At 44.0% G+C, this 25,405-nt stretch overlaps 1 protein-coding gene across 1 annotated transcript in view; it reads right to left on the reverse strand.

The window, feature by feature from the left end:
- Positions 1 to 25,405, reverse strand: part of BANP (BTG3 associated nuclear protein) — a 116,162-nt gene that overhangs the window by 23,345 nt on the left and 67,412 nt on the right. The window contains exons 7-10 of the mRNA XM_023536671.1: positions 19,505 to 19,768; positions 14,863 to 14,993; positions 13,119 to 13,181; positions 10,087 to 10,125 (exon numbers count right to left, since the gene is read on the reverse strand). Coding sequence (XP_023392439.1) covers positions 10,087 to 10,125; positions 13,119 to 13,181; positions 14,863 to 14,993; positions 19,505 to 19,768 — 497 coding nt within the window. The remainder of the gene's footprint in view (positions 1 to 10,086; positions 10,126 to 13,118; positions 13,182 to 14,862; positions 14,994 to 19,504; positions 19,769 to 25,405) is intronic.

The following is a 25,405-nucleotide window of genomic DNA, read 5'->3' on the forward strand; positions in this document are numbered from 1 at the left end:
GGCCCCTGGTGCCAAAATGTTGGGGACCACTGATGTAGATGACAGTGGTGATAATATTAGTGATGGTGGTGGGGGTGACAGCGATTGTACTGTCTTGGTGTGGTGGTAGTGATGATGGATGGCAGTGATGGTAATAACAGCAGTAATGATGATGCTCTAGAGAACTAGAGCCAGTTTGGAGACTAGGAGTCATAAGCGTTGGGGTCTGGATCCATCCCTGACTTCACCTTCCTCCACGATCCTGGAAAAGCTGCTATCTACTGTCTCCATGTGTAAAAGGGGAATAACTCACCTAGTTCCTGATTTTATCTCGTTTCCTGTACAGAATACTACCAAAGAGGTTATGACATAGGAGAAAGCACGTGTCCAGCTCCGGAAAGGGATGCCTGAGTCACTGCAGGCAGATAGCGAATTCCCTGCAATGCTTTGAAAGGGAAGCATGGTTTAGCACCTGAAGGTAATTTTATATGACGGGGAACCTTGATACTTTACATTAAGGTTAAAAGGAACACTGATTTTTTTCTTGGTTGTGTTTTGATCTTTATTAGCAATGTAACATTAACGTAGTAAAACAAAGAAAGCACTAGCACCCTTTCAGGAATGGGTGACTGTCCTTGGGTGTTGAGAGTTCAGTAAACACAGAGCAGCAACAGACATGGGGCTCCAAGAGGAATTTGAGGTCAGCCAGCAGCAGCTGCCAATTATCCAAAAACAGACTGCTTTTGGAACATTATTTCTTAGTCACATGAATAAATGTTTAGGTCTTTGCTTTGTTTTCTTAAATTCTCCAAAGAAACAAGATGAATGGAATGCAAAAGATATCTCAGAAATTGTATAAATCTAGATTTTTAAAAAATCTAAATTTTTATAAATGCAAAAAAGAAAACTTTAAGACTGTTTTAACCATTCAATAATTAACAATGCATAATTATAAAAATGCATCCGACTTTATCATTAGCCAAGCTGTCCCAACAAAGAACACAGTTAATCAATCACAAAGTTTCTCAATGCGGATTTTATGCCACATGGGTGGGCTGGTGTCTGCCTGAGGTCAGGACACTGGCATTGACAGACTAACCCCCAACTCATCATCTGAACAGAGAAGGTCATTTCTTGGGATTGTAGTGTGTGATTTGCCCAATAAACATCTAGGCGGAAATATGTCCATCCTCTTAACTACAGTGGTGCCTCACCTTGAGATCACCAACCTCTCACGCAGCCCCTGCTTCCTACATGCCTCTTGTGTGCTTTGCCCCGTGGTCTGGTCCATGCCTGAGTGAGACCAGGACTCCTGTGCAGCCCACGCTTCCCTGCATGCCTCCTGTGCACTCAGGCAGGGCATAGGCCCTGTGTATGGTATGGGCCCTGCCTTAATTAAAGAGCTCAGAATCAAGCCATGTTAGGTACAGCATGAATGCCAAGAGATGCTACATCCCTCCTTGCAGGCAACATACACCTCATCTTTCCCAATTCAAGAGTCTGGCATGGCTGTCCCATTCTGCACCTAAAGGAAAACACAGTCACTATGTGGGCTTACAGGACCCACAGCCTCTGCTCTTGTATGCTGGCTACATCCCCTCCTGGAACCCTGCCACCATGCTGTGAGGGCCCAGGCAACTCAAGGAACCTGCACAGAAGAGAATTATGGGGCTCAGGTGGACAGCCCTGCTCAGAGCTCCCAGCCATGGGCCAGCACATTCCAGGCCCTGGGAGCAAGCCTCAAGATATGGCAGCCCACTGAGCTTCCAGATGACCCCGGATGATCCCGGAAGCACCACGTGGAAAACAACCAATAAACCCACAGCCATGAAAGATAATAAATGGTCATTATCTTCAACCCTAAGTTTTTGGGGTGGTCTGTTAATATATCAAGAGGTAACAAGCAAAAGTGACGAACTGGTAGTACAGGTAAAGGTCCTTGTGCTTACAAGTTCTATGAAAAAGTTTTTGGTTTCTGCAACTTACTAACAAATAACACAACAAATACACACACACATACACACTTATACACATATACGGATTTCTGGCTGTTTGTATAAAAGTACAAACAGCCAGAAATCCGTATATGTGTATAAGTGTGTATGTGTGTGGATCATGACTCGTTTGTGACTGGTTCTAATTCATGCAGGTTTATAACTAGAATCCTCTGTATTGCAATGCCAACTAATGTCGGTGATTTTTATGAACATGGTAACTTTTGTTCAACCATCACTCCCACTTGCATGACCAAATGGAGACAAACCACTTACTCAGTTTCACTGGAAACGCCAAATGCTCAAAGCGATGGTCAAGAGAAGATGTCACAAAGGCAGTACATATACTAAATGCAAAGTGCCCTGTCTACGTTTAACTGCATTTATCCCAGTTGATCTTGCTTGAAATAATCTGAATTAACACGAAAGAGAAGGATTCACATCCTTGTTAATATGACTGCAATGCTAAGCTGGCAAAGGGCTGGAAACCAAACCCACATGCCCATTCTCTCCTAAAGAATGTTCTTAATTTAATTGATGAGTATTACATTATGCTCTAATTAAAACAACATATTTCCTATGCCTTATGCAATCTACCACCCGCCCGCCCCCCCACCCCGAGGAAAACAATTATCTTTAGAGAAGAGGGAAAGAATAAAGCATTTTCATTTCAGCTCACTTAAATGAGTTACAGGAGATGTCTGGTTTTGATACGAAGTCATGTGGCTGGGAGCTTCATGTCACCAAGCGTGTGACCTCAGAGCACTCTTGCTTCTATTGTGGTGCCAAAGCTGGGCCCGTTTCCTGTGTCGACTCCACGAAGCCCGCTGCAGACCAGGGCACACCTCACAGTTTCAAAAAAACCATCTCCCCCATGGGTCATGCAGATGTAAACTTTAATACCTTATACTTGCATATCACAATTTGTTCGGTGGGAGCCAATTCAACACTGAGAACATTTTTAGAATAAACGTCCTTTCTTTTTGGCCGCTTCTTTCCTCCACGACTCAAATTTAACCTCTGCATAATTGCTCTACTTCCATGTTTAATTCTGTAATTGCAACGCAATCTCCTAGACTGAGTCTGATTGTTTAGTTGTTTCTCCGACTGATTAGATACTTCTGGAAAATTATTTTGAGTTGGCCAGGTGTCCAATCGCGTCAAATTAATCAGAACCATAGCATGCACCTCTTGCTATCTAAACTGTGAGTACCTAAATAGTCCCAATAAGGATTTGGTAATTTTTACCCCAAATTCACCAAATTGAGAAACTGTTATAACAAGCTCGCAGTCAACCGTTTGAGTTGCACACGATTTCTGAGAGGCTGGCATGTGCTGTGATTACTTCAGAGTTTGCCCCATCATTTTGGGGCCGAGAGTTCACTTCTGCCAACACCTGTGGACACTGCTAAATGGGGTAAAATTTAGACAATACCTTTAAAATTATTTAATTACAGTACATAGTCCTAGCTGTGCAAAGAAAAAGTATGTTCATACCCAACATTTAAGTGTATTACTGCAAAGTGCACAAAACACACCAGCAACAAGTTCATGAAGTTCTACAAAATCAGGTCATTGGTGTTTTAAAGGCTCTGAAAAAGCAGAAATCCTCCGTGGACATAATGTAGTTGTGAGAGTGTGTTAGTGGTATCTGGGGAAAAGGTAGGAGTTTGGGATGAGCTGGAATGTACTACCATTGTTCTTATTTAGAATATCAGACTGGAAACCCCCATTCCCTGAAGTCTTGCTGTCCAGTGCATTTCAGAAAGAGCAGGGATCTGAAGAGTGAGGGTACCAAGCTAGGGCCAAACTCTGACTCACACAAACAGGTGCTTATCTCTGAGCTCTAACAAGGGCTCACAGAACAGAGGGAGACACACACTACACTTTAATTCAGCAGACCCCACAACGCGCAAGCTTTGCTGTAGAGCTGGCTTTACCTGTCCCACAGGTGGGAAAGGACGAGCGCAGAGCAGGACTGTGAGCAACCCCAGGCTCCGCCTATCCTCCCTGTTCTTCTGATGGGAATCCTGCCCATTTTCTCCTCCTTACCTGAAAAAGCTCTTCTGGCAAACCGCAGGATGTAAGAACACCGGGCTAACCAAGCACCTTTCTAAGCTTACCTAGCAAGTGAAGGAGCCCTGACTCCAGGTCTGGGGGTTGATCTGTTGTACTCTGTGGAGACTTGCTTGTGGCAGGCCCCACTTTTGAAGCTCAAATCCAAATCTTTAAAGTTAAAAGGGGTTTCAAGAGATATTCCTCGTTTTCCCAGGAAGAGTCTGAAGTAACACAGTCTATGGGTTACTTGGGTAACCACAGCACCTTGGGTTCCTGACCTCCAGGCATGAAGTATACACGATCGTCAGCCTATGCCACAGGCCTCTGCTTCCGAGAACATTTAGTCATGGAAAAGGCACTCATTATAGAAAATGAACGTTTCCTCTCCTCAAGAATAGCATCTTTTTGCTCGAATCCTCACTTTCCCCTTTACAGCTAGGGTTGCGAGGAGCAAAACTATCAGGCAGTCACAAAACTGGAGGTAATGAGACTCCTGGACGGCGAAAGGCAAACCATTATGTGACATGAGTCTAGACATTATGGGCAACAACAGAAGTAGTTCCAATAAAAAGACAGACACTGTGTTATAGGAACACGAAGCACAATTAATTGAAATTTAAGTGTTGCTCCCCAAACATTTTTAATTACATCATTCTTAAGCAATGCTCAAAACTATACCAGATTCTAATCCTGTATCATTCATTTAGAAGTTTTTTAAAATGTCTTGACAAGGTTAAAATGTCCACATAACTTTACAAGTATTTTCTACATATAAAGAAATAAGGCCGAGAAAATACAGTCACCAAAGTTAACCCAAACTGAACTTCGTGCGTTGGCCTTCCAACTAACATGAATGCTTTGAGGGCTGTTTTATTCATGCTTGGCCAAACTCGACTTCCTGGTTCAGGGAGAGGAACAATCTCAGTGAAACGCATGAAAAGGCCGTCTTGACCAAGATTCTCATTCTACCTAACGGATGTTTGGTAAGAAATGTGACTGGGAAATGTTCTCTGAGGAACTGGAACAAGTATCCTCAGCCTTTTTCCATCCCAGAGTCCTGAGCTGTTACACGCCGGTCAGGTCCAAACACTGACTGTGAACTGTAATCCGGGATTTTCAATAACACAAACATAATGCCTCATGCCATGTGAGATTCCACTTGTTAACAGCTCCCTTAAGATTAGTAAAACATGTTTACATTATGTTTGGCATTTCTTTAACAAATAATTTTAATTCATTTTAAAAATCTGAGTTCTAATGTAAATTGCTTCACAGATCAACTGCTCTCTTTGAAAGGTTCATTCATGGCCATAACTTTAACAAGAAAGGGAACATTTCCTAATTAATGCTTTAAGTATATATATAGCTTTCTAGATAATGTCTCCAAAAAAATCTCTCTCTCTCTCTCTCTCACACACACACACACACACACACACACACACACACACACACACACACACACACACACACACACAGAGGGATGTTCTCTGCCAGACATCAAGACTTTTTAAAAGGGTCACAATCCAGTGACATCACTCAACAGTACAGATCTTACTTCTTACTTTTTTAAAGTGTGGAAAGTAAAAACTTCTTTCTTGAGAGCCCACTCATCATTCTCATGCCCTGCCTGCGTGGTCAGTTTCTGAGGGTTTGGACAGATGCACTCACTCTCCCAGAGAGGTGGCTGTGTGGACAGTGAGTGTCCATCAAGTGCCAGCCAGATGCCAGGCTGAGCACTGGGCAGCCTCCTGCTCTTGGTGGGGGCACAACTTCCTGAAGCAGGTCTCATTTTAATGACGAGGAACCCAAGTAGAAAGAAGTAAATTCTCTGCCCCAAGACGACAAAATGACAGAGGAGCAGCACCAAGGTGAGACCTGCATGACTCTCCCAAACGACATCCCGCCCAAAAGCTCAGCCTAATTCTGTGACCCAAACAAGGGCCTTGGGAGGCTGCACCATGGGAGTGCACGATGCAGGTGTGGCCAGCAGGCCGAGAGCCCTGAATGGGTGCTTCGCCTCTCACTGCTCACCCCTACTTTGAGTGCCTGGCATCACAGAGCATAGTGGGGGTAGGAGGAGCCCTACAATCCTTTCTCTGACAACGAGAAAGTGGGAGATTCAGGAGCATTAGGTCCCACGTAGCTGCAAGGCCCCATGGAGAAAGGCCTCTCTGTTGCTGGCAGAGGCTGGCTTGACATCCCAGGCGGCTCCCAGCAGGGCCTCCCGGCACTGAAGAGCTATAAATGACCCTCCAGGACAGGGCTCCTTATCACCCCAACCTTCCTTGCAAGGACAATGTAAAGACACACGGTAAAAGGTTCATTTTAAAATACTGAAAGAAAGAAGACAGCAGCATGTAGTAGTATAAGAAATCACCTACACTTCCTATGATCAGATTGCAGACAAGAGAAATCAGCACAGTTTGAATTTGTTTAATTAATAGTGTGACTTGCAGTGACAAGAATCATCTGGAACAAAGCCATAAACACATGTGAATAGCTGAAAGAACAGCCTCAGACCCACGCATCTTTCTCTGAGGAGGGACCCCTGCCCAGAGCCCGTGACCGGAATCAGTGACAGCATCTCGATTTCAACCCCAACCAATTTGGCCATCTGCCTTCCCCACAAAACAGCGGATTAGATGAAGAATGAGGAATGATCATGGCAAGAAGATATGCATGGCTGAAAACAAGGAAGAGAACAGGAAATGGCTGAACACACCACACAGCTCAGTGCTACCTTGAATCTGCCCACCGTCCCTTGAATGTGGCTTCCAATCAAACCTCTGGTTCTCCACGGGTCTGCAAATTGTTCATCTTTCCAGATCCTTCCTTCTCATGATTGGGAAGCAACAGACACTGCTGCCCTAAGCCCTTGGGTCTGTAAAGTATCAGGCGTTCACGCACTCTCATCAGACACACAGCAGACCTGCTAAGTGCCACACCCCTGCATGGGATGGAACAAGGATCTCTTGCTATTTAATTTGAAGAAAATATATGACTCAAAAAGCATGGTCCACTGTCAGTATCATGTTACGGGATTGTGTAAATATAGTATAATAAACTCCGCATGACTTACTTGTCGGCTCTCACTCGTGGAAACAAAGTTCGCTGTGAACTTCACTTTAAAAATCCTACCACCAGCAGTTGCAGTGCTCAGCACAGCACACACTTCCTTCCCCTCTCCTGCCAGGTAACAAACGGAGAGGTGCTTTCACAGCACCTGTGCACTGACTTAGAAAACAGCCAACACAAGCAAGAGCAGCGATACACATCTTAGAATGAGAAATAACATAATTATTACCATAACCCTAACACAGGAATAGGAGTGGGGAGGGCTTGATGGCCCTGGGCATCAGGAAGAAGTATTCTAGGTCATCAGCCCCAGTGTGCTGTTTAGCTGCTATATAAGGATTTTGAGTGTTGCCGCAAAATCCTTAAATGGCACTTATGCCTACTGAGTAAGAATTTAATGTGAAGCTGATGAGATATAGTCAGTAGATCTATGAACTCAAAAAGATATACGTAATTTTGCATGTTATTATGTAACTTTTACGTAATATTTAAATTACATGAATAATGAATGTATTTCTTTGTGAGCTTCTACAATTCAAGAGGATTTTTTTTGTTTCCCAGAGTTGAGGTAGCCATTCAAGAATGCTTCCCTCCATAAATGTGGAGTGAGCCTGGTGTCAGTAAATCAAACATGGACACACACACCAGGACTGGGAACTGGGAGCGGCTGTCTGGAGCATTACACTAGGGAAGATTCTGCTTGGAGAAAGAGCCCTAGACCCCCAGGGACTGTCCTCTTGTGGGCAGGAGAAAGGGAAGGGCGAGGAGATAAAGAGACAGAGACAGAGGTGGTGGGGGAAGAGGGGAGAAAGTGGGATGACAGGCACTCCTGCCTCCAGCACTGCTGTGTTTCTTAGTCAGCCCTACCCGTGACATCAAGCTAAGCGGGGTGTGCTGTCTTGCAAAACATCATTCTGTTTCACAAGTACTTGGTAAATTTAGAAAACAAAGCTTTTATGAGAAGAATAACTTAATAGGAGCAAGAACTGGACAGATGATAAAGTAACAAAAAAACAATTTCCACAAATGGAAAATAAGAAAGGATTAGCTAAACAGATTTAACAGAAAAAGGCGGCTTCATATGAACACATACTGTTTATTTAAATCAGAAAGCAGAGTGTCCTTTAGAAAAGGTGCCAGATACTAAAATTTCTCTAGCCACATCAGCGTTAGTCCTGCCTTTTTTTAAAGTTGTCTTTAACTGGAGGTCTCGCAAATGTGACTGACAATGAGAATCAGGTGGAGGTGGAGAGGCAGCATGAGATTTTTATAGACAAAAAAAAAAAAAAAATCAGATGACTAATAAATTATTTATGTAACAGAGAAAGTGATCGGTGCAGTCATTTTATTTATTTTGTACTGAGGCTGCTAAGAGAAAGAACTAGTGGGAACTTGGAAGAAGACATGCTTGAACATACATAAATCAGCAGTAAATCATGGCTGCTCGTGGGGAACAGGCCGATGAGGCATGAACACGAACTTAAGCAAGGCAGCAGCACTTGGTGAGTGTGAAGCATGGGAGAGGACAGCAAACACTCGTTTGGGGAATTTTCAGAAGGTGGTTCTTCCCATGTAAACTCAAGGAGTCCTCCTGAGTTGAAAAGTGTGGCTAGAGCTCCTGTGCCTGCGGTACCTGTCCACAAAGACTGGGTCCTCTGCACTCATGATTTATTTGGGATGGTGTTGACTATAATTATATACAGTGACACAATGGTAACAATGTAAAAAATCTGATTATATTTCAAAATCCCTACTGGAATTTTGCTCAGGAGTACAGACAGAAACAATCAAAAACAAAGAGATAAACTACTGACGGGAACCCACCCTCTCCTGCCCCAGCCGGGACATCTCTTGCCTGACCGAGAGAGAAGCCGCTGCGAACTGACTTCTACTGGGCCTGGCCAACAACTTCATCACCAAGACAGCTCAGAAAAAAAAAGTGGTGTTTGGTTTTTTTTTTTGCATTTCTTTGGCTTTTTGGCTCTTCCAAGGCAGCTATGCTATATTTATATATTAATACTGCTTCAGGACTCTGATTAAAACCTCATGTGTGTGTTCAAGATGAAACTTTCGAACTAAGAAATTCCAATTTAAACAAATGCTTTAAGGTCTGTCGCAATTCTCCCAAGGTGCTCTGGGGGTTCAAACAGAAAGTCCAAGGGGCGAAACTATTCTTTCACTTCCCAGCCCAGCAATACAATACACGGTCTCCACACCCATTCACGGCAGACGTTGCGCCCTCACCAGGGACAAGAATGCACACAGGTGTTTCGAAGGGGAGTGTGTAATTGGTTTTGAGAATAACAACTATTATTATCTTGACAGGCAATGGGCTCTGTGTTTATGGTTCATACGTTATGTTTTATAAAAAAGGAAGATCATCCAGACTCTCTTTCATAATTATTCGGAGGTTACATTCACTTTCATTGCTTATGTTTTCAAAAAGATGTGAAAATTTTAATCCTCGAATTTACCAGCAATTTCACTCAATCTTAGAAAGCAAATCACTTTCTAGAAACCCTCACAGTTGGCGTACTTCATTTTGTAAAGACAATTCATATCAAGTGTGCCCCATGACTGCTTCAGTTACTTTTTGTCCAAAACTAAAAAAAAAAAGGCAGTGGATGGAGTTTGACAGTAATATTCATGAACAAAACCTACTTTATTCTAATATACGGCTACTGGACAAACACGGTCTTTGACAACATTTATGTCAATTTACAGAAAACAGTGATAAACAAATGGGGGGGTTCACCTGTAGGGCAAAAGAGCTACCTGGAACCCCACAAAGAAACAGATGTAGCCCAGGGCCCCGCAGTCCACAAGCCCAGGGTGTCCCTGGCCACCACAGCAAAGCCAGTATTTCCCCAGGGCTGACACTGCACCACCCTCCTTTTCCCGCTCCCTCCCTCCCTGTGGCAATGTAATGTCTGATCCACCACAGCAAGCAGGCATGAAGTGAAGGCAGGTGAGCACTTACCTGCCCATCCTGTCCCACGTGGTGTATCTGTAGATTGCCCTGAAAAATGAATGAAAAAAAGAAAGATCAAGGACAAAAAGGACTTCAAGACATAATTAGACAGAAGTAGGAACCTCTCTGTGCCGTGTGTGAAAAACAAATAAAACCATTAACATCAATTCTAGAAAAACCCAACCCCTTGTAGCAATAAAAACCCCAAAACAAAATATTTAGCTGAGTTTACAGGTACTAATTTTTCTTATAAAAACAAACTCAAAAATACATTGTACCCTCCCACCCTGACCCCAAATGAAAATGTCATTTTTTTTTCCTTTCTTTTATTTATTTTGAAACAATTTTAGATTCACAAGAAGAATCGAAAGTGGTATAGAGAGATCCCATCACCCAGCTTCCCCCAATGGGGACACCTAACATAATTATAGTGCATTATCACAACCTGGAAATTGACAGGACACAATGCAATTAACTAGACCACAGGCCCAGTGGGATCTCGCCAGTTGAAAATTCATTTTCACTTGTTTAAAAAAAATAATTGCTTTAAGTCTGGCAGGTTCTGCTAAATGTCTCTGCAGATATCCTCATCTGACAAAACAACTTAATTTTTAAATGAACAAGGTAAGATTTTATTATAATAAGAAGACAATTGCATATTGTAACTTACTACAAATTATCAGTATTATCAGCAATTTATTCTAATTCAATGCATTCAATTCCTAGTGGAAACAAAAAATTCTAGATTATATACGCAAGGGAGATTCAGTTATGAAAACTGGGGGGGAAAGGGCAAAACTGATTAAAAAACTGAAATTCAAGAAGTGTTCTAATGACTTGTTAGCAAAAACAATATAAAAGCAAATGTATGTTGATTTTTCCTTCCTTTCAAATGGCTACTTGTGAATTAAGCGTTCTGACTGAGTGTGGGCCTTCGAAAATAACACCTTAAATTGTTAGTTTGGCCTCCATTTATGTGCCTTTAAAAATGCAGCCTCCCTGCCCCTCAACGGGACGCCCCAATTAGCCTGCAGGTCTCCTGCACTACTTCTCTGCACCTCCAATATAACCCATTTTAGTTTGATTCCTCTCCCATCACCATTCAGCTCCTTAACTTTCACAGGCCTTCCAGGGCCATCTCAAAGTTCACTGTCTGCCGCTCTCCTTCCCCTGTCCACTGCTTCGGCCACCCATCGGCTTTCTCCCATTCACTCATTTGGCCATGTGCCAATCAGTGAACTAATTATTCCTATGAATGAATCAACCCCGTGCCCCATTTGACCAGGTATTTATTTTTCCTCTCATAGGAATTCACTCAGCCAAGTATCCTCATCTTCCCTTCAGAACCTCTGTTCTTCTCTTCCTTTTGCACACTGGGCCCACCGATAAGCCTGCAGGGTCCAAATGAAAGCGCTTCCCTCATAAAGCATCCCAGGGCCCCTGTTCCATGAGTCTTGTGTTCTCTGCACCACTGAGTACATCACCTCTGGCCTTCCTGGCACAGTTATCTCCCATACACTGTCAGGAGCCTCTAACTCACATGCTCGCCACAGTGGCAACAGCCAGCACAGCAACCTGCACAGGATGGGAGCTCAGCAAGCACCTCGAACACAAGTCAGTGTGCAAATTACCACCACCTCCACCCCAGCCCCCTGGGTTCTGGGAACTGAAAAGTCAAAAGGCACTAACATCCTATGTACTTCCTAGGTTGCCACTAAAATACAAGGAGAAATGTCCACAAAGCAACTCTAAAAAGCCACCAGGCACCACTAAACCAGGCAAACACTTCCCTCAAGAGAGTCTCTTGAAAGGCTCTTTGATGAGTCAGGACTTTCTCAGTCGCTGGTGGGTCTATACCTGCTTTCGATGTTGGAATGTGGGGAAACCTGACACCCGTGTGACGACACAACACAGGGCAGGGCAGGCACAAAGGTGGTACTACCTTCATGGCCTATATAGAAATATATTCTTCAGCTCCCAGCCCGCACTGCGAGGGGGGGTGCCGTTCCACACCACGTTTGGCCAGCAGAACGTGTGTGCACTGCTCAGCATCCACTGGACAAAGGCAGAGGAAGCCAAGTGCACTGAGTCTGCTGACAGTCTCCTATGCTGTAGGAAACGGTCAACAGCGTCCCTGCAACAAGTGGCCACCACCACCCAGCCCTGCACAGAACGACTGAAAAGAGAAGGTCCCACCTGAGAGGCTCACAGACCATCAGAACCATGCCTGCTGGCCTCATCTTCCAATGACTGTCTGAGTCAACCTGACCTTCACGCACCAACTGCCTACAGCAGCTGATATGCACATGGAGTAGCACTTGTACAGCTGGGTAAGACCCCCTGCATTCTCTCTTTATCGTAGATTAGAATTAATGAAAAGTGGAATGTCAAAGTACTGACACCGGTGATAAGAAGCCTGGATTTCATGAACTTAAGGCCATCCAAGAAGCAGCAGTTGTGCAAAGGGCCATGAAAGTTGCACTGAAAGCTTACATGATATACACGTGCTTTCTCACCAGCTTCCCAGCCATCCCACAAGATGGGCATTAGTCTCACAGTGCAGAGACAGAGCCAAGGCTCAGGAGGTGAGGAGAACTTGTGAGGTCACGGTTGCTAGGGCAGGGCCCCACCTCCTGTTCTTCCCACTCCAGCACACTGGGGAGCTCCCTGGTGGGAGAGCAGGACCAAAGCTGTGCTAGGAGCTAGGTCTGCATCTCAGATAGGAAGATGGGAAGCAGAATGGTCAAGGAGGAAAGGGGTGTTCAGAGGGCAGCTCCAGCCAGGAGCAAAAACCTCCATACAGCAAATATTTACAAAGAAAACCAGATGGGGTTGCCCAGATAAGCTGGCGGTGCAGCAAGGGCAGGAAGGCGGGCAGGGCCTGCAGTTTGTGCCCAAGGAAGCAAGAGTCAGGTGGTCAATGCTGGATATCCGTGTTGTCTGGAGACTCCCAGCTGTCCACCTCATTTGACAAAGATCAGAGTGCAGGGAGCCCACGGGCACGGAGCGTGCCTTGGGCAGTGTGGGCGGCTATGACTCACCTCGCTGTCCTGTGTAATCTGCACCTGCTCCCCTTGAGGCACCTGAGCGATGTGGAGGTGACCCTGTGGGATCCGCAGCAAGAGAAGACAACAAGAAGCATCAGAAGAAAATCAAAATCAGAGGAAACAAGAAACACATTCCGAAATTTTTGTTCTTGATTATCTGGCTCATGGTTTGAGAAAACACAACATAATATGTGCATGGTATAAGCTATTTAATCACCTCTTGAAATTCAATGTTTAGTATGGAACACATGTTGCAGTAATTCTTAAAAAAGCAATAGGGCCCAGGAAAATTCTGTTAAATCTTTAAATGTTACCAAACAAGCGAATTCAGAATGTGAAGAACATATAGAAAAGGAAAATAGAAAATTTCCAGAAAATTAGAATAACGTTTTAAAAAATAAAAAAAAAATCATACTATCAACTCAGAGGGACCAGAAGCCGAATAACTACCAGGCACGGTCTCCCAGCGATCTAGGAGGGCTGGATGGCTACACAGGGTGTGGGTCGAGGGGAGGGGAGTGGTATATGTGTATCTACACTGAAAACTTGTCAGGCAATTTTTTTTTAAATCAAAGAAACACACGATTATTTAAACAGCTGGAGTACACCCTAATAAATGTGGTTCCAAAAAAAAATCAAAGCATCCAACTACGATGCATTTATGTTTGTAGATATAGGCAGACAATTAATTCCTATAAACCTTAACTTCGCTCAGTGAAATGAATACTCACGATCTTATTTAGTACGCTACCTTAATGATCCTAAAATTAACTACTGTAGAATTTTCTATTGCTTCCATTTGACTATATCTACATGAACCTTGTACCAAGTTATCTATTCTGGAATTCTTTCACAGAACTTTCTTACTAATAAGAGCCTTTGTGACTGTCAACTAAAGAAAGAATTCACTATTTATAACTCTTTCATCTCCTCTGGAAGAAGAAAAACCCCATTTAAAAGTCCTCATCAGCACTCTCTGGAAGCCACCCCTCTCCAGGCAGTGTGCTGAGTGTAGCATCAAACTGGGGCCATCCGGGGATGGGAACTAGGGCTCCAGGAGGACGCCCTGGCAATGCAGGTGTACGACCAAGAGGCTGAGTGTGACCCAAACATCAACGGGACCCCACAGGCACATTGAAAATGATCTATTCCCTAGCTAAGTTCCTGCCCCCTCCCCAACCTCGGCCACAGGATCCCTGAAGGGCCTAGAGAAATTCCCATTGGGCCAGCACCACCAGAGGCAGAGCGGTGTTGTGGGCTCACCTCTGAGCTAACTGGCCACATTAGTTCAACACTCGACCCACAATCCAAAGGAAGCGCTACACAGTAACTAAGGCCACCAGCTTTTCCCTCTCACGCCAGAAGGAAATGACCTTTTCCTCCCCCAGTGAAAGGGTGCCCGTGTTTCCGAAATGAGAAAATACTATGACACATCTATGACGCCTCCCAGGAGGGCAGAGAGCAGCAGGGACCCTCAGAGCTGACAGTGAACACTGGGTGCAACACAGCAGGGGACCACAAAGGGCCCACGACAATGACGCAGTCACACGGTATCCACCCTCGTTACAAAATAGAAAAGCTCACATCCCTAACTGCTACTACTTTATGGCACTTTTCCCTCATCCTAAGCTATCCACATGATCCAGAAACCCAGAGAGCTGGTCTCAGCCATCCCCATGCCCACAGGTCTCTCCCCTCCAATTCATTCTAGGAGGCAGACTAGAAGAAGGGTACATACTACTTGGACCTGTCCGTCCTCTCCGATCTGGTGGATCTGGACCTGCTGGGCGTTGGCCAGGGCGTAGTGCAGGGCCTGCGGCGGGGGCTGTGGTATCTCACCAGTGGGTGGCGGCGTGCTCATCATGCTCTCTGCGGAGAAACAGATGGTGCTCAGCATCGGCCTGGCGGACAAGCCAGGCATGCACACCTCTGTCTGCCTTCTCTGCCCAGAGCCCAAACTCCCTCAGAGGAAAGGAAATTCTTCATTCCAAGACCCAAGTCAACATGCCCCAGTGGAGAGCACAGCATTCTGCAGAACTCGTTAGTATTAAGTGTTAGACAAAAAGATTTCTGACCTGTAGAGAAAAGGAATCTAAAAAATTATTATTCACCAACACAGATGATTCTCATCTAATTATTTAAATGAAGTCCTTAAGATGTATCAACAAAATGAAAAATAGGAATAAGTTGATATTAAACTGCTTTAGATAAGCAATAAGTAATATTTTTCCTTGGATAATTTATGGAAAAAGCTCTGCCCACTCATTTAAAGATACACTTCCAATAAAATTTTACTTTCTATGTGTAATCCCAAAATGAGATACATTGGTTTTGATCTTGTGTATTAATTTTAACTATAATGATATCTCAATCAAAAGAATTTTCTTAAACACTTAGAACATTAAGGGCTCAGAAAAAAATTTTTAATTTTCATATATTTTTGTTGTAGAAAATTATGATGGCTTTATCAATAAAAAACTTTTAAACATAAAATCATTACATTAAGATGAAATTCTGTGAGAGAATTAGAATAGTAACATGGATGGAAGAAGAAAAGACGTAAAATGTCTGATTCTCCAAGAAAAACTTTTGGTGTATTTTTATTTTAAATAACTTAATGGTGAACATCAAATTGACTTAATATATAGACTCTACTGCATGCATTTTTAAATACAGCAATATGCCAGAAATTATATCCTTTTAAATTTTGGGTGTCAACATTTTCAAATATCAACTTAAAAATACACAAAAAAGAACACACTTTTTCAAAATTCTTTAAGAGGATACATGACTAAAACATTTAAAACCCACTCTGCTAGTTAACAAGGACTGTATAACTAAATAGATTTCCAAATAATTTCTGCTCCGATGTTAATAAAAATCAACTGATTCTGCTAGTTTTCAAAACTGTAACCAAGAATGATAGTCCCCCAGGGTTCTAAAAATGCCGCAGAAAATATGACTTGTGGGTATGATGTAAATGGTTTCCAAATCTAAGATTTACTTCATTGAACTTACCATTTAATTAGTAACTCACTATAATTATACAATATAAAGACCAATTTAAATCCATATTTTGCAATTATACTGATATCAATGTCCAGTGCAAAAACTTGCATTGGTGACTTGTGATCAAGAAAGACCAAAACCCATGGCAAATGACCAGAGAGGAAAATGCTCACGCTGCCATGAGGCCAAGGGATAGCACTGAGGACACTCTGGACCACACTGCCCACTCGAAGAGAGTGAAACAAAAACGGCAGGGCACCCAACGGGCCCTCCTCCCCTCCCTGGCCTGGCTCTTCCTCTGTGTCCAGAGGGAGGAAAACCAGCTACACACACAGATTTTCAGGCAGTGATTGTCAAGAGCTAGTTCTCTGTAACTCTAAATACTGGGCACTAAATAGACGCCCACCTAAGGTCTTCGACTCACCAATGGAATCTGTGGGGGGAAATGCTGAATTGTATTTTAAACAACAAAATGTAGCCATCTTAAACTCAAGCACATATAAAAGTTTATGCAGTATTGCCAGTTAGGAGAGTGCAATATAATGTTTTAATAAATTGATTTTTTTTCAATCCCTTGAAACCAGTGGTTTCATGGTTTGTGTTCAAACCTTGGCTCAGAATCTCATTTACAGCATTTATTTGGAAGTTCCTTTTTTGTCTGTTGATAATTCAAAAATAAATAAGAAATTCCTCCAAGTGGAATAACTAGCAATTCCAAATTAATGGAATCCTGGCTTAATTACATTGTACTGGATTATTTGTCATGAGAACAGCCTTAAATATCAGATTTATCAGGCCAAGAGTGTGCAAAAAGAACAATGACAAAAATTCCAGAAATCCCTTTGACTAACCACCTATTTTGCTTTACCTAATTTTAGCCAAGTATGCAGTATATTAAAAGAAAGAAAAATTAAATCAACAGACATTTATGAAGCAATGTATTTTTTTTTAAGTTTGATAAAAGCAGAATATGTTTTATGTGTCTCTCAAAACAAACTTGATTCCAGTGCCTGCGAGGTGGCGGCCCTCAGACCAGGAGCCTCTGGTCTTTGGCAAACTGAGCAGGAAGGCAGCACGTGCCAGGGTTTATTAGTAGAAGCATGAGACTAATATAACAGCTCAGAAATTCATTCTCCATCCTCTCTAGACAAACACTTAAAGGCCAAGGGACTATAACTATGCTCATCTCCCTCACGTGGTTTTTTTAAAAGCCCCACCTTGCATGCCACCCTCCTCCCTACCTACCCATGGCTGTGTCTGAACACCTGGCACAAAGTCCAAGGCCCAGGCAGCAGTGCCTCACATGTACAACGGTATCTGTCTTCTGAGAGCTGGAAGACAGCCGACTACACAGGAAAACAAGGACAGCCCTGTGCTTGGGCACAAGTGCAGCATGCACCTGAGGAGATGGCCCATCACTCAGGCCATGAAAGGTGCTGCTAGATTGTTGTTCTACCAAAACCATCTGGGGTCAGCCACATGATGGGGTTTCTTAGAGGCTATTCCAACAGACATATCCTGAGACACTGAGCTCACGGTCCCACAGCTGAGCCTGCCAAGGGACACAGGCACTGCAGATAAGCTCACATAGCGGCTGTTCACCGTCCATGAGAGACCAATGGCACCCAAGAGTCATGCAAACCCACAGCATCTTAGAGGAAATGCTGATATGTTTACACACAAGGAGACAAAGTAAATGCAAAAATGCAACTACCATTAAACTGAACTATTGTCATTCGATTGGAAGAAACATTAATAACTAGAAAAGAAACAAACAATAAAGAAAATAAGTGTAAAAGTAAATTATAAAATCACCAGCCACATAACAGAGATCAGAGCTGAGAGGAAGGTAAAGACCACTTGAGTCTCCAAACACAAAAGCAAAAGCGGATTAAAGGCTAGCAGCCCGACAACCCAATCACGACTTAAGGGACTCAGCACCTTGCCACTCCCATGTGGTCTAGACCAGTGGGAGGCACCGCTCGGGCATTTCTTAGAAATGTAGTGTCAGGCCACTCATCGGATGTACTCAATCAGGATCTGAATGTAACACGATTCCAAGAGGCCCGCTTACACAGCCTGGAGAAGTACCTCCAGAGACAGGGACACCGTGACCACAGCAATCTCTCCCAGGGGAGAGCTCTCATATTAGATGATTCTTCCTTGTGCATTCAGAACATACACTGAGTGCTAACCGTGTGTCTGGCCCTGTGGTAGGTCATGTGAACCCCAGGTTGAAGAGGACAAAACCCCAGCCAGGTTGAAACCTACCTCCCTAAATATATCTTCCTACACCTAACCTCTTAGGGCCCACAAACCAGTCTAACTCTTCGAGGAGCCACTGTTTCGGCATGCCCCACGACTGCGACCTAAGCTCTGCAGACAGAATTCCTAACTAAGAGAAAGGCCTAGATTTCTCACAGGAGATTTTCAACACGGGCCACTCACAAGGCACTGTTAGGGGCACGACTTGTGTGGCCCACACGAGCTGGCCACCTCCCATCTTCAAGAATCACTGGCAAGTTAAGACTAAGTATCTGGTAACTACCAAAACAACCAGGAGGAAACCACTTCCTGAGGTCTGGTTCAGAGAGAACAAATCCCTACGAGGACTTCAGGTAACCTGGTCTGTCACTGCAGTGTTTTCAGAACAGGCGTTCGGGCTGACCCCACCCACTGCTGCCTCTGAATCTCGACCCCAACCCCAAACAGGGCTCAGGTTCCAAGCCACTGCAAAAGGAGCCACTGTGGGAGTTTAGAAAAAAGATGTTTTTGTTAAAATATTTTGGGATGTCTTGGGTGAAAAGCAATACTAAGGTCATATTGTTATTCCTTGTGAACATTTTCCTTCTATGCCTGAAAAGAAAGCCTGAGAAAATTTTTTTTCCTATTATCTTGCAGGTAAGTCTAACTGAGGCCCTAAAGTCAAAACAAGTAATAAAGAGTACTGCAATTTGGTGTTCGCCCCTAACACTTCCCCTGCAGTCACCATACAAATAATATAACAAGCCAGAAACGTAGTAAAATAAGTAGGCAGAGGGAGGAAGTGAAGAAGCTGCTCAGCACAGCTCCTGACATGGTCTTGACTGAACTCAGCACCCACGTGGCATCAGTGTGCGGTGGCTCTGGTCTATATGTCCTCTTCTACTGCCACAGAGAGCCTCCAGCAGGTCTGGCTGAAGCTCACCACCTGTCACATGAGCAGCGTTCCCTAAATAACTTACATTGCACATGTGTGCACAGAATTAAGGCTCAAATCGCTGGGTCCCGAGTGGCAGCTATAGATTCTACAGGGGAGCAGCCTCACTCGGGACTGCGCCCTCGCCCCCCACAACAATGCAAACTGCTCCAGGCTGCTCTCCCAAGCGTACCTGACGTGCTGTACGAGGATGAGGACGGCGTTCTCCGAGAGAAGCTCTTGACAGCCAGGCTCTGGCCTCGCTGTTTCCGCCGCCAGGCTGTCCGGCATTTGGAGTCAATGCTCTGTTTGATTCTATACCAGTCAGATTCTGTGATTCCAAATTTATAGAAGAGGTGACCTGGAAGAACACATCCCAAATAAAAGCACCGTGAGATGAAGACCTTCCTCTTGGGTTCGGGTTGTTTGGGAGCTGAGAGCCTCCCCGACAGACATGCTGGTTATATGTTATAAATTCTTTTTATTTATTTAACTTTTAAATAACTCTGACTGGATCCACCCACATCAGACAGAAATAAAACAACAAGCTAGGTGCTGAGGGCTCATACAAGCTTCCCAAACACTCCACAATCAAACTCTTTTCTGTACTCTAACTTCACAGAAGGCATTTAACATCCTGGATGTCGAGAATAAAATCAAGGATTCCTACAATTTTGTCAAAACTGCTTTTCCAAACTCCAGCTATAGTCCTTCTGTTCATTCATGTCTGCCTGGCTGTCTCCCTCCCTTCTTTCAAGTCTTGACTCAAATATGCCCTTAAAAATCCTACCCTTCAACAGCCCATTTGACCCCAAGGTCCCTTCCAACTCCACCTCTGTCCTGGGTCTCTAAAATTTTAGAGAATTTATATATTTATTTTGTTTACTCTGTTTCCCTCACAGACACAGGGATCTTTGTTTTGTTCACCAGTATATGCCAAGAATACAGACTATCTGGGCCCACAGTAGATGCTTCAACATTTATTGACTAAATGGGGATTACAATTCATCTTAAGACATTTTCCATAAGACATTATCTTAATCATCTTAAGACATTAAAGCTGGCTTATATAATTCTCTGTGCCTCTCCATGTGGCCCCTCAATCAAAATGTAAACTCCTCAAGGGCAGAGGTAATTTTATTCCCTAGAGCCCCCGCACATCCAGGTGCATGGGCACTACCTCCATTCAAATGCTGGCCACAGAGGGTGCACATAGTCTTGTGGTACTCCGAGAGTTTATCCCATACTCAGCTGAGCATCTTATTGGCACCCACATTTGTTAACCATTTACATTAGAGAGCTCTCATTACGTGACTGAACAGCATCCAGAGGCTCGCTTATCAACAAGAAGAAAGGCAGGGATCAGTGAGGCCACTTGGGAGTGGGTGGCAGATGGAGACCCCTCACTGCCAGCCCCGCCCACCTCTCACTAGACCATGCCGCCTCTTCTTCGTGCTGAATCAACAGAAAGTAATGGTCATGAACGTGGGAACCACAAGAAACGCTTCTTAACAGGGTGACCTCCTCTCTAGCTGGCTCATGAAACTTCACTGATTAACGGAAAAACAAATGGATGAAATTCAAAAATTGAATAATAAAAAGATTAAGCTGAAAAACTTCCTGTTTTGACTACTAAGCACTGACTTGAGACCATCTACAGAGAATTAACTTTATGCCCAATTCCTCAAATCTGTTATCAAGACCAAAATACTACAAATAATCAAAACTAAGAAGTGTTTTCTTAAGTACTATATTAAATATTGGAAGCTTCTTTTGTCTTAGACATATCTTGACTTTTTCTATGAGCATATATATACCTAAGACATCTTTGACGCTAATGACAACCAAAAATTTCTGTAATCTAGATAAAAAAGAAATTGAGTTAAGGAAGAGCAGGATTTATAGGATGAGAAAGGACAAAAACTTAAGATAGTTTCAGCAGCACTTTGCAATCCTCATGCTTAGAAGGAAATACATAAATGAAACAGCAACTCTGCTTTCTGATTTTCAAGTCATCTCTATAATAATCATAGAATCATTAATCAATATTTACTGAGTGATCACTACATGCCAGGGATGGCTTTAGGTGCAGGAGGTGGCCTCCAAGGTTCCAGGCCAATGACCAACTTTAGTGACAAGAGAATCCAACTACTGGCTGTAGTTACAGGGGAACTCAACTATTAACTGTAGTTATATAATTACAGGACAAATCAACTATTGACTGTGGTTACAAAAGAACTTACTGACTATAATTAGAGAAGAATCCAACTATCAGAACTACAGTTATACAGTTACAAGAGAATCTAACTGCTGACTGTAGTTACAGGGGAACTCAACCACAGACTAGAGTTACAGGACAACACCACTATCAAGAACTACAGTTATATAGTTACAGGAGAACTCAACTACTGACTGTAGTTGGAGAGAAGCCTAAATATAACTGTGGTCTCCAAAACAAGAAAAGAAACAGCAATCATACACGCAGTTAAAAATATCTTACTAGATACATGCTTTGATACAGAGAAACATTTCTACAAACTATGCTTCTGTTCACCTTATACTTTCTCACTCAAGGCAAAAATCTCCCAAATGCCTCTAGGGATTAATGAAATTATATGCAATTTAAAAAACTTTAACAGAAAGGAATATATACAAGATACACAAGGGTATATAAATATAAGAAATGAATGAAAATATTAACATGTAAATTCAACTTTCTAAAAAACCAATTTGCCAGTTCAAAACCTGGCTTACATACTTTGAAGAAAAAATATACATTCATGTAGTTATACACTATCCATTTTTATATTCTCCTAAGACATCATATTACATAATTCCTTCCAACAGCAGCTCAAGATTCCAACTGGATGGCAAATGCCACCCTGATGACTGCCAAGAAAAACTAACTAATGAATCACAAATGTTCCCCTGCTGAGAGGGCCCTGTGGGGGAAGGAAGAGGGGATGGATCCCAATAGGGCAGGAGTGGAGTCAGCTCTGCCCTCGGAGACCCATCATGAGGCATCACAGGGAAGGCAGAAACGCTGATGCAGAGCGTGCAGCCTCCTGACTGCACGCGCTACCTGGTGCTGCTGCTTCAACTTTTCCAAAAGTGTTCTTCATTGAATTTAACTGGTATTTCACACTTGTTGAAGCATTTCATCTAAGTTACTTGATGCTCATAAGAAAACCTCATGAAATAAGAATGTCATGATCTTCATTTCAGTTCCAAGTTGAATTATCAGTTAGGAGTGAGACCCAGCCTTTAAATTCAGGCCTCCCAGCATCCACCAAAGTGGAGAAGAAATGGTATCAAAATAAAACCGAGGAACACCTCACTCGGCCCCTTGACAGAACCCAAGAGCCCCGCTGGGGGACACTCAGGAGACCAGGAAGAAGATAATATCGATCTCACACCGTAGCCTCTGCTCACATGACTCCCCTCAACTAGGCTATGGGCCTGGCTGCCCTGTGTAGGAGACATAGTGTAACTTTAAGGCCATTTCCGGTACGCTGCCCAGTGCACGGGATCTCATCTGGGCGAGCCACTTGGCCCTCTCAGCATCTATGTGGGAGAACTGTTCAATAAGCCAGTCTCCTGGGCCAACCCCAGAAAGACAGCCCCTGTGAGCCTGCCCCTGGCTACTTTACTGGCTAGCTGTCTGGCCGCCCCCTCAAGATCTGAAAAAAATCTGTCATTGTTAACTGCCTTCCCACTTTCCAGAACATCTCTGGTTGACATGGGTGGTTCAAATCACAAAATCAGATTCCTAGCTCTCAAATAATGAGCCCCACAGAGGGGCTGAGGCATACTGTGGGAAAAAGGAACAGAGAAAAGAAAATGAACAGAGCGCATAATCTCGTGTCCTTGGTGGGTGGCATGAGGCTTATCAGTCACAAAGGAATGAAAAACACTAGTACTGCTAATGTAGCTCAAGTTCAAGGGGAAAGAAAAACAGAAAACTGAGTGCCAGCAATTTATTTTTTAAAAGTACTGTCTTGATGTGATAGTGACTAGCCTAGAAAAATAGCAGACACCTTCGGCCCCCTGAGTTAGGGGCACCTGGCCGGAGTGCGCTCTCACTCTGGGGGAGCCAACACTCCATGTGCCACGCCTGTCCAGAGTGTCCCAGCCTCAGGACCAGCCTCCACAAGCAGTGTTGATCCGCTGACTGGAGATAAGCACAAGGGAGTCACATCACTCCTCAAGTCATCAGGCCACTCGAAGCAGTGTCCAGGTGACCAGTGAGCAAGGCCCCCGCTATTCTGCATCTTATAGGCCCCTTCTCACCACTAGCCCCACACTGACCAGCTTACTCCCAGCTCTCCAAATGGGTGTCTCAGCATTCCCAAAGACATGTGGTAAGCACCGCAGAGAAGCTATGTGAGACTCAGCATTGGATGACCGAAGTTCTAAATAACCCAGGCCCTGTGTACTTTGCAGAAATGTCCCCCAAAATTCATGTCCTTCCCAGGACCTCAGAATGTGACCTCCCTTGGAAATAGGGTCTTTGCAGATGTGATTAATTACGTTAAGATGAGGTCATACTCGAGTACAGTGGGCTCTAAATCCAATATGATGGATGTCCTTATAAGGAAAGGAAAAGAGACACAGAGAGACACGGGGAGATGGCCGTGTGATGACAGAGGTACAGGGAGAAGAGAGGCCTGTGACAATGGAGATACAGGGAAAAGGAGGCCGTCTGAAGACTGCTGAAGGTGTCATGACACCCAGAGGTGCAGGAACAGCGGAGACGGAGGGAGGTGTGACAAAGTGGCCAATGGCCGCACTCGCCACTACTCAAACTTGGTACTCAGCAGTTTGATTCATTTGTTCATTTGTTGTTTTGTTTTTTGAGTAGCAATCAGCAATACGAACTAAAGTGAGCCAAAAGGGAAAAAAGTTAACAAATACTTTTAACCTGAAATTTAACACTGAGAGGGCAGCGATTCACAATGTTTCTGAAGGTGTCTACTGTTTTTCTAGGCTAGTCACTATCACATCAAGACAGATGAGGGAGAGCTCAGCAGGCAGCAGACTTCCCCATGTACAGGAAAAGAGGACTTGACCATTCTGTTGATGCAGAGCCTTCCACCAAGCCATGTGGACTCCCTGGGCACAGCACGTCCCCCTGTCTCCATCCCTGTGTGCTTCTGCTCTGAGTACCACCTGCTAGCTTCCCTACCAGCACTAGAGAACATTCTCCACGCTTCTGCCTAACACCTGTGTGTCACAGCCTGTATCTATGTTCCAAGGCAACTCTCTAAATCAGAGGCCATCATCCCCACACAGCCCTCGGCCCAATCCAGGCCCCTCTTGGAGCCTCTCCACAAGCACTGCTCTCCACTGGGGCTTCTGCTTCCAACCACCACAGCATGGTCAAATGCCCTGTGACATGTTTTACATGTATCTTACTGCACACTGCTTGGCTGGGAACCACTTCTTGTTCATCTTTACATCCCAACAGCACTTCGCACTGTGGGTCACACTGTCACACCCCATCACATGGTATCCTATCACCAAGCAAACCCACATGTTCTAAGGTTGCATGCACATTCCATGCCATGCCCACAGATCTGAGCGGTGCCCACTGCACTGGGAATCATGTTGTAAAGCACGGGTTGGCAGATGATCAGCAGACCCCTGCCTGCTTTTGAAAGTCATGTTTTATTGGAACATGTCCACTCCTACTCATTTATATTTGGTCTGCCTTCAGAGCTGAGTAGTTATGCCTGCAAAGCCTAACGTATCGACTGTGTGTCCCTTAGGAAAAGTCTGCCTACTCCTGCAACACTATTCATCCGGGAATTGCTTTATCCCTATCTGAGGGGCTGATGTCAGCTGGTTACTCATACAATTTCTCAAAAAGCTACTCGAAGTAATTCTCTGGGTCTGAAAGGCCGACACTCTGCAGTGTCTTTCTCAAGGACAAGGCATCAGGCAATACTTATTAAAGGAAATGTTCGATCCAGAAATCCCTCTCTTTGTTCTGTCACTAATTCTGATGCCAATATCCTCTCTAATCTAACAGCGGAGGTCCTGACTCCTCCCTGAAACGCTACCTCGTACGGCCCACCCTCCAGCCAGTCTTTCC

The sequence above is a fragment of the Pteropus vampyrus genome, unplaced genomic scaffold, assembly GCF_000151845.1.
Source record: "Pteropus vampyrus isolate Shadow unplaced genomic scaffold, Pvam_2.0 Scaffold166, whole genome shotgun sequence".
Taxonomy (NCBI): Eukaryota; Metazoa; Chordata; class Mammalia; order Chiroptera; family Pteropodidae; genus Pteropus; species Pteropus vampyrus.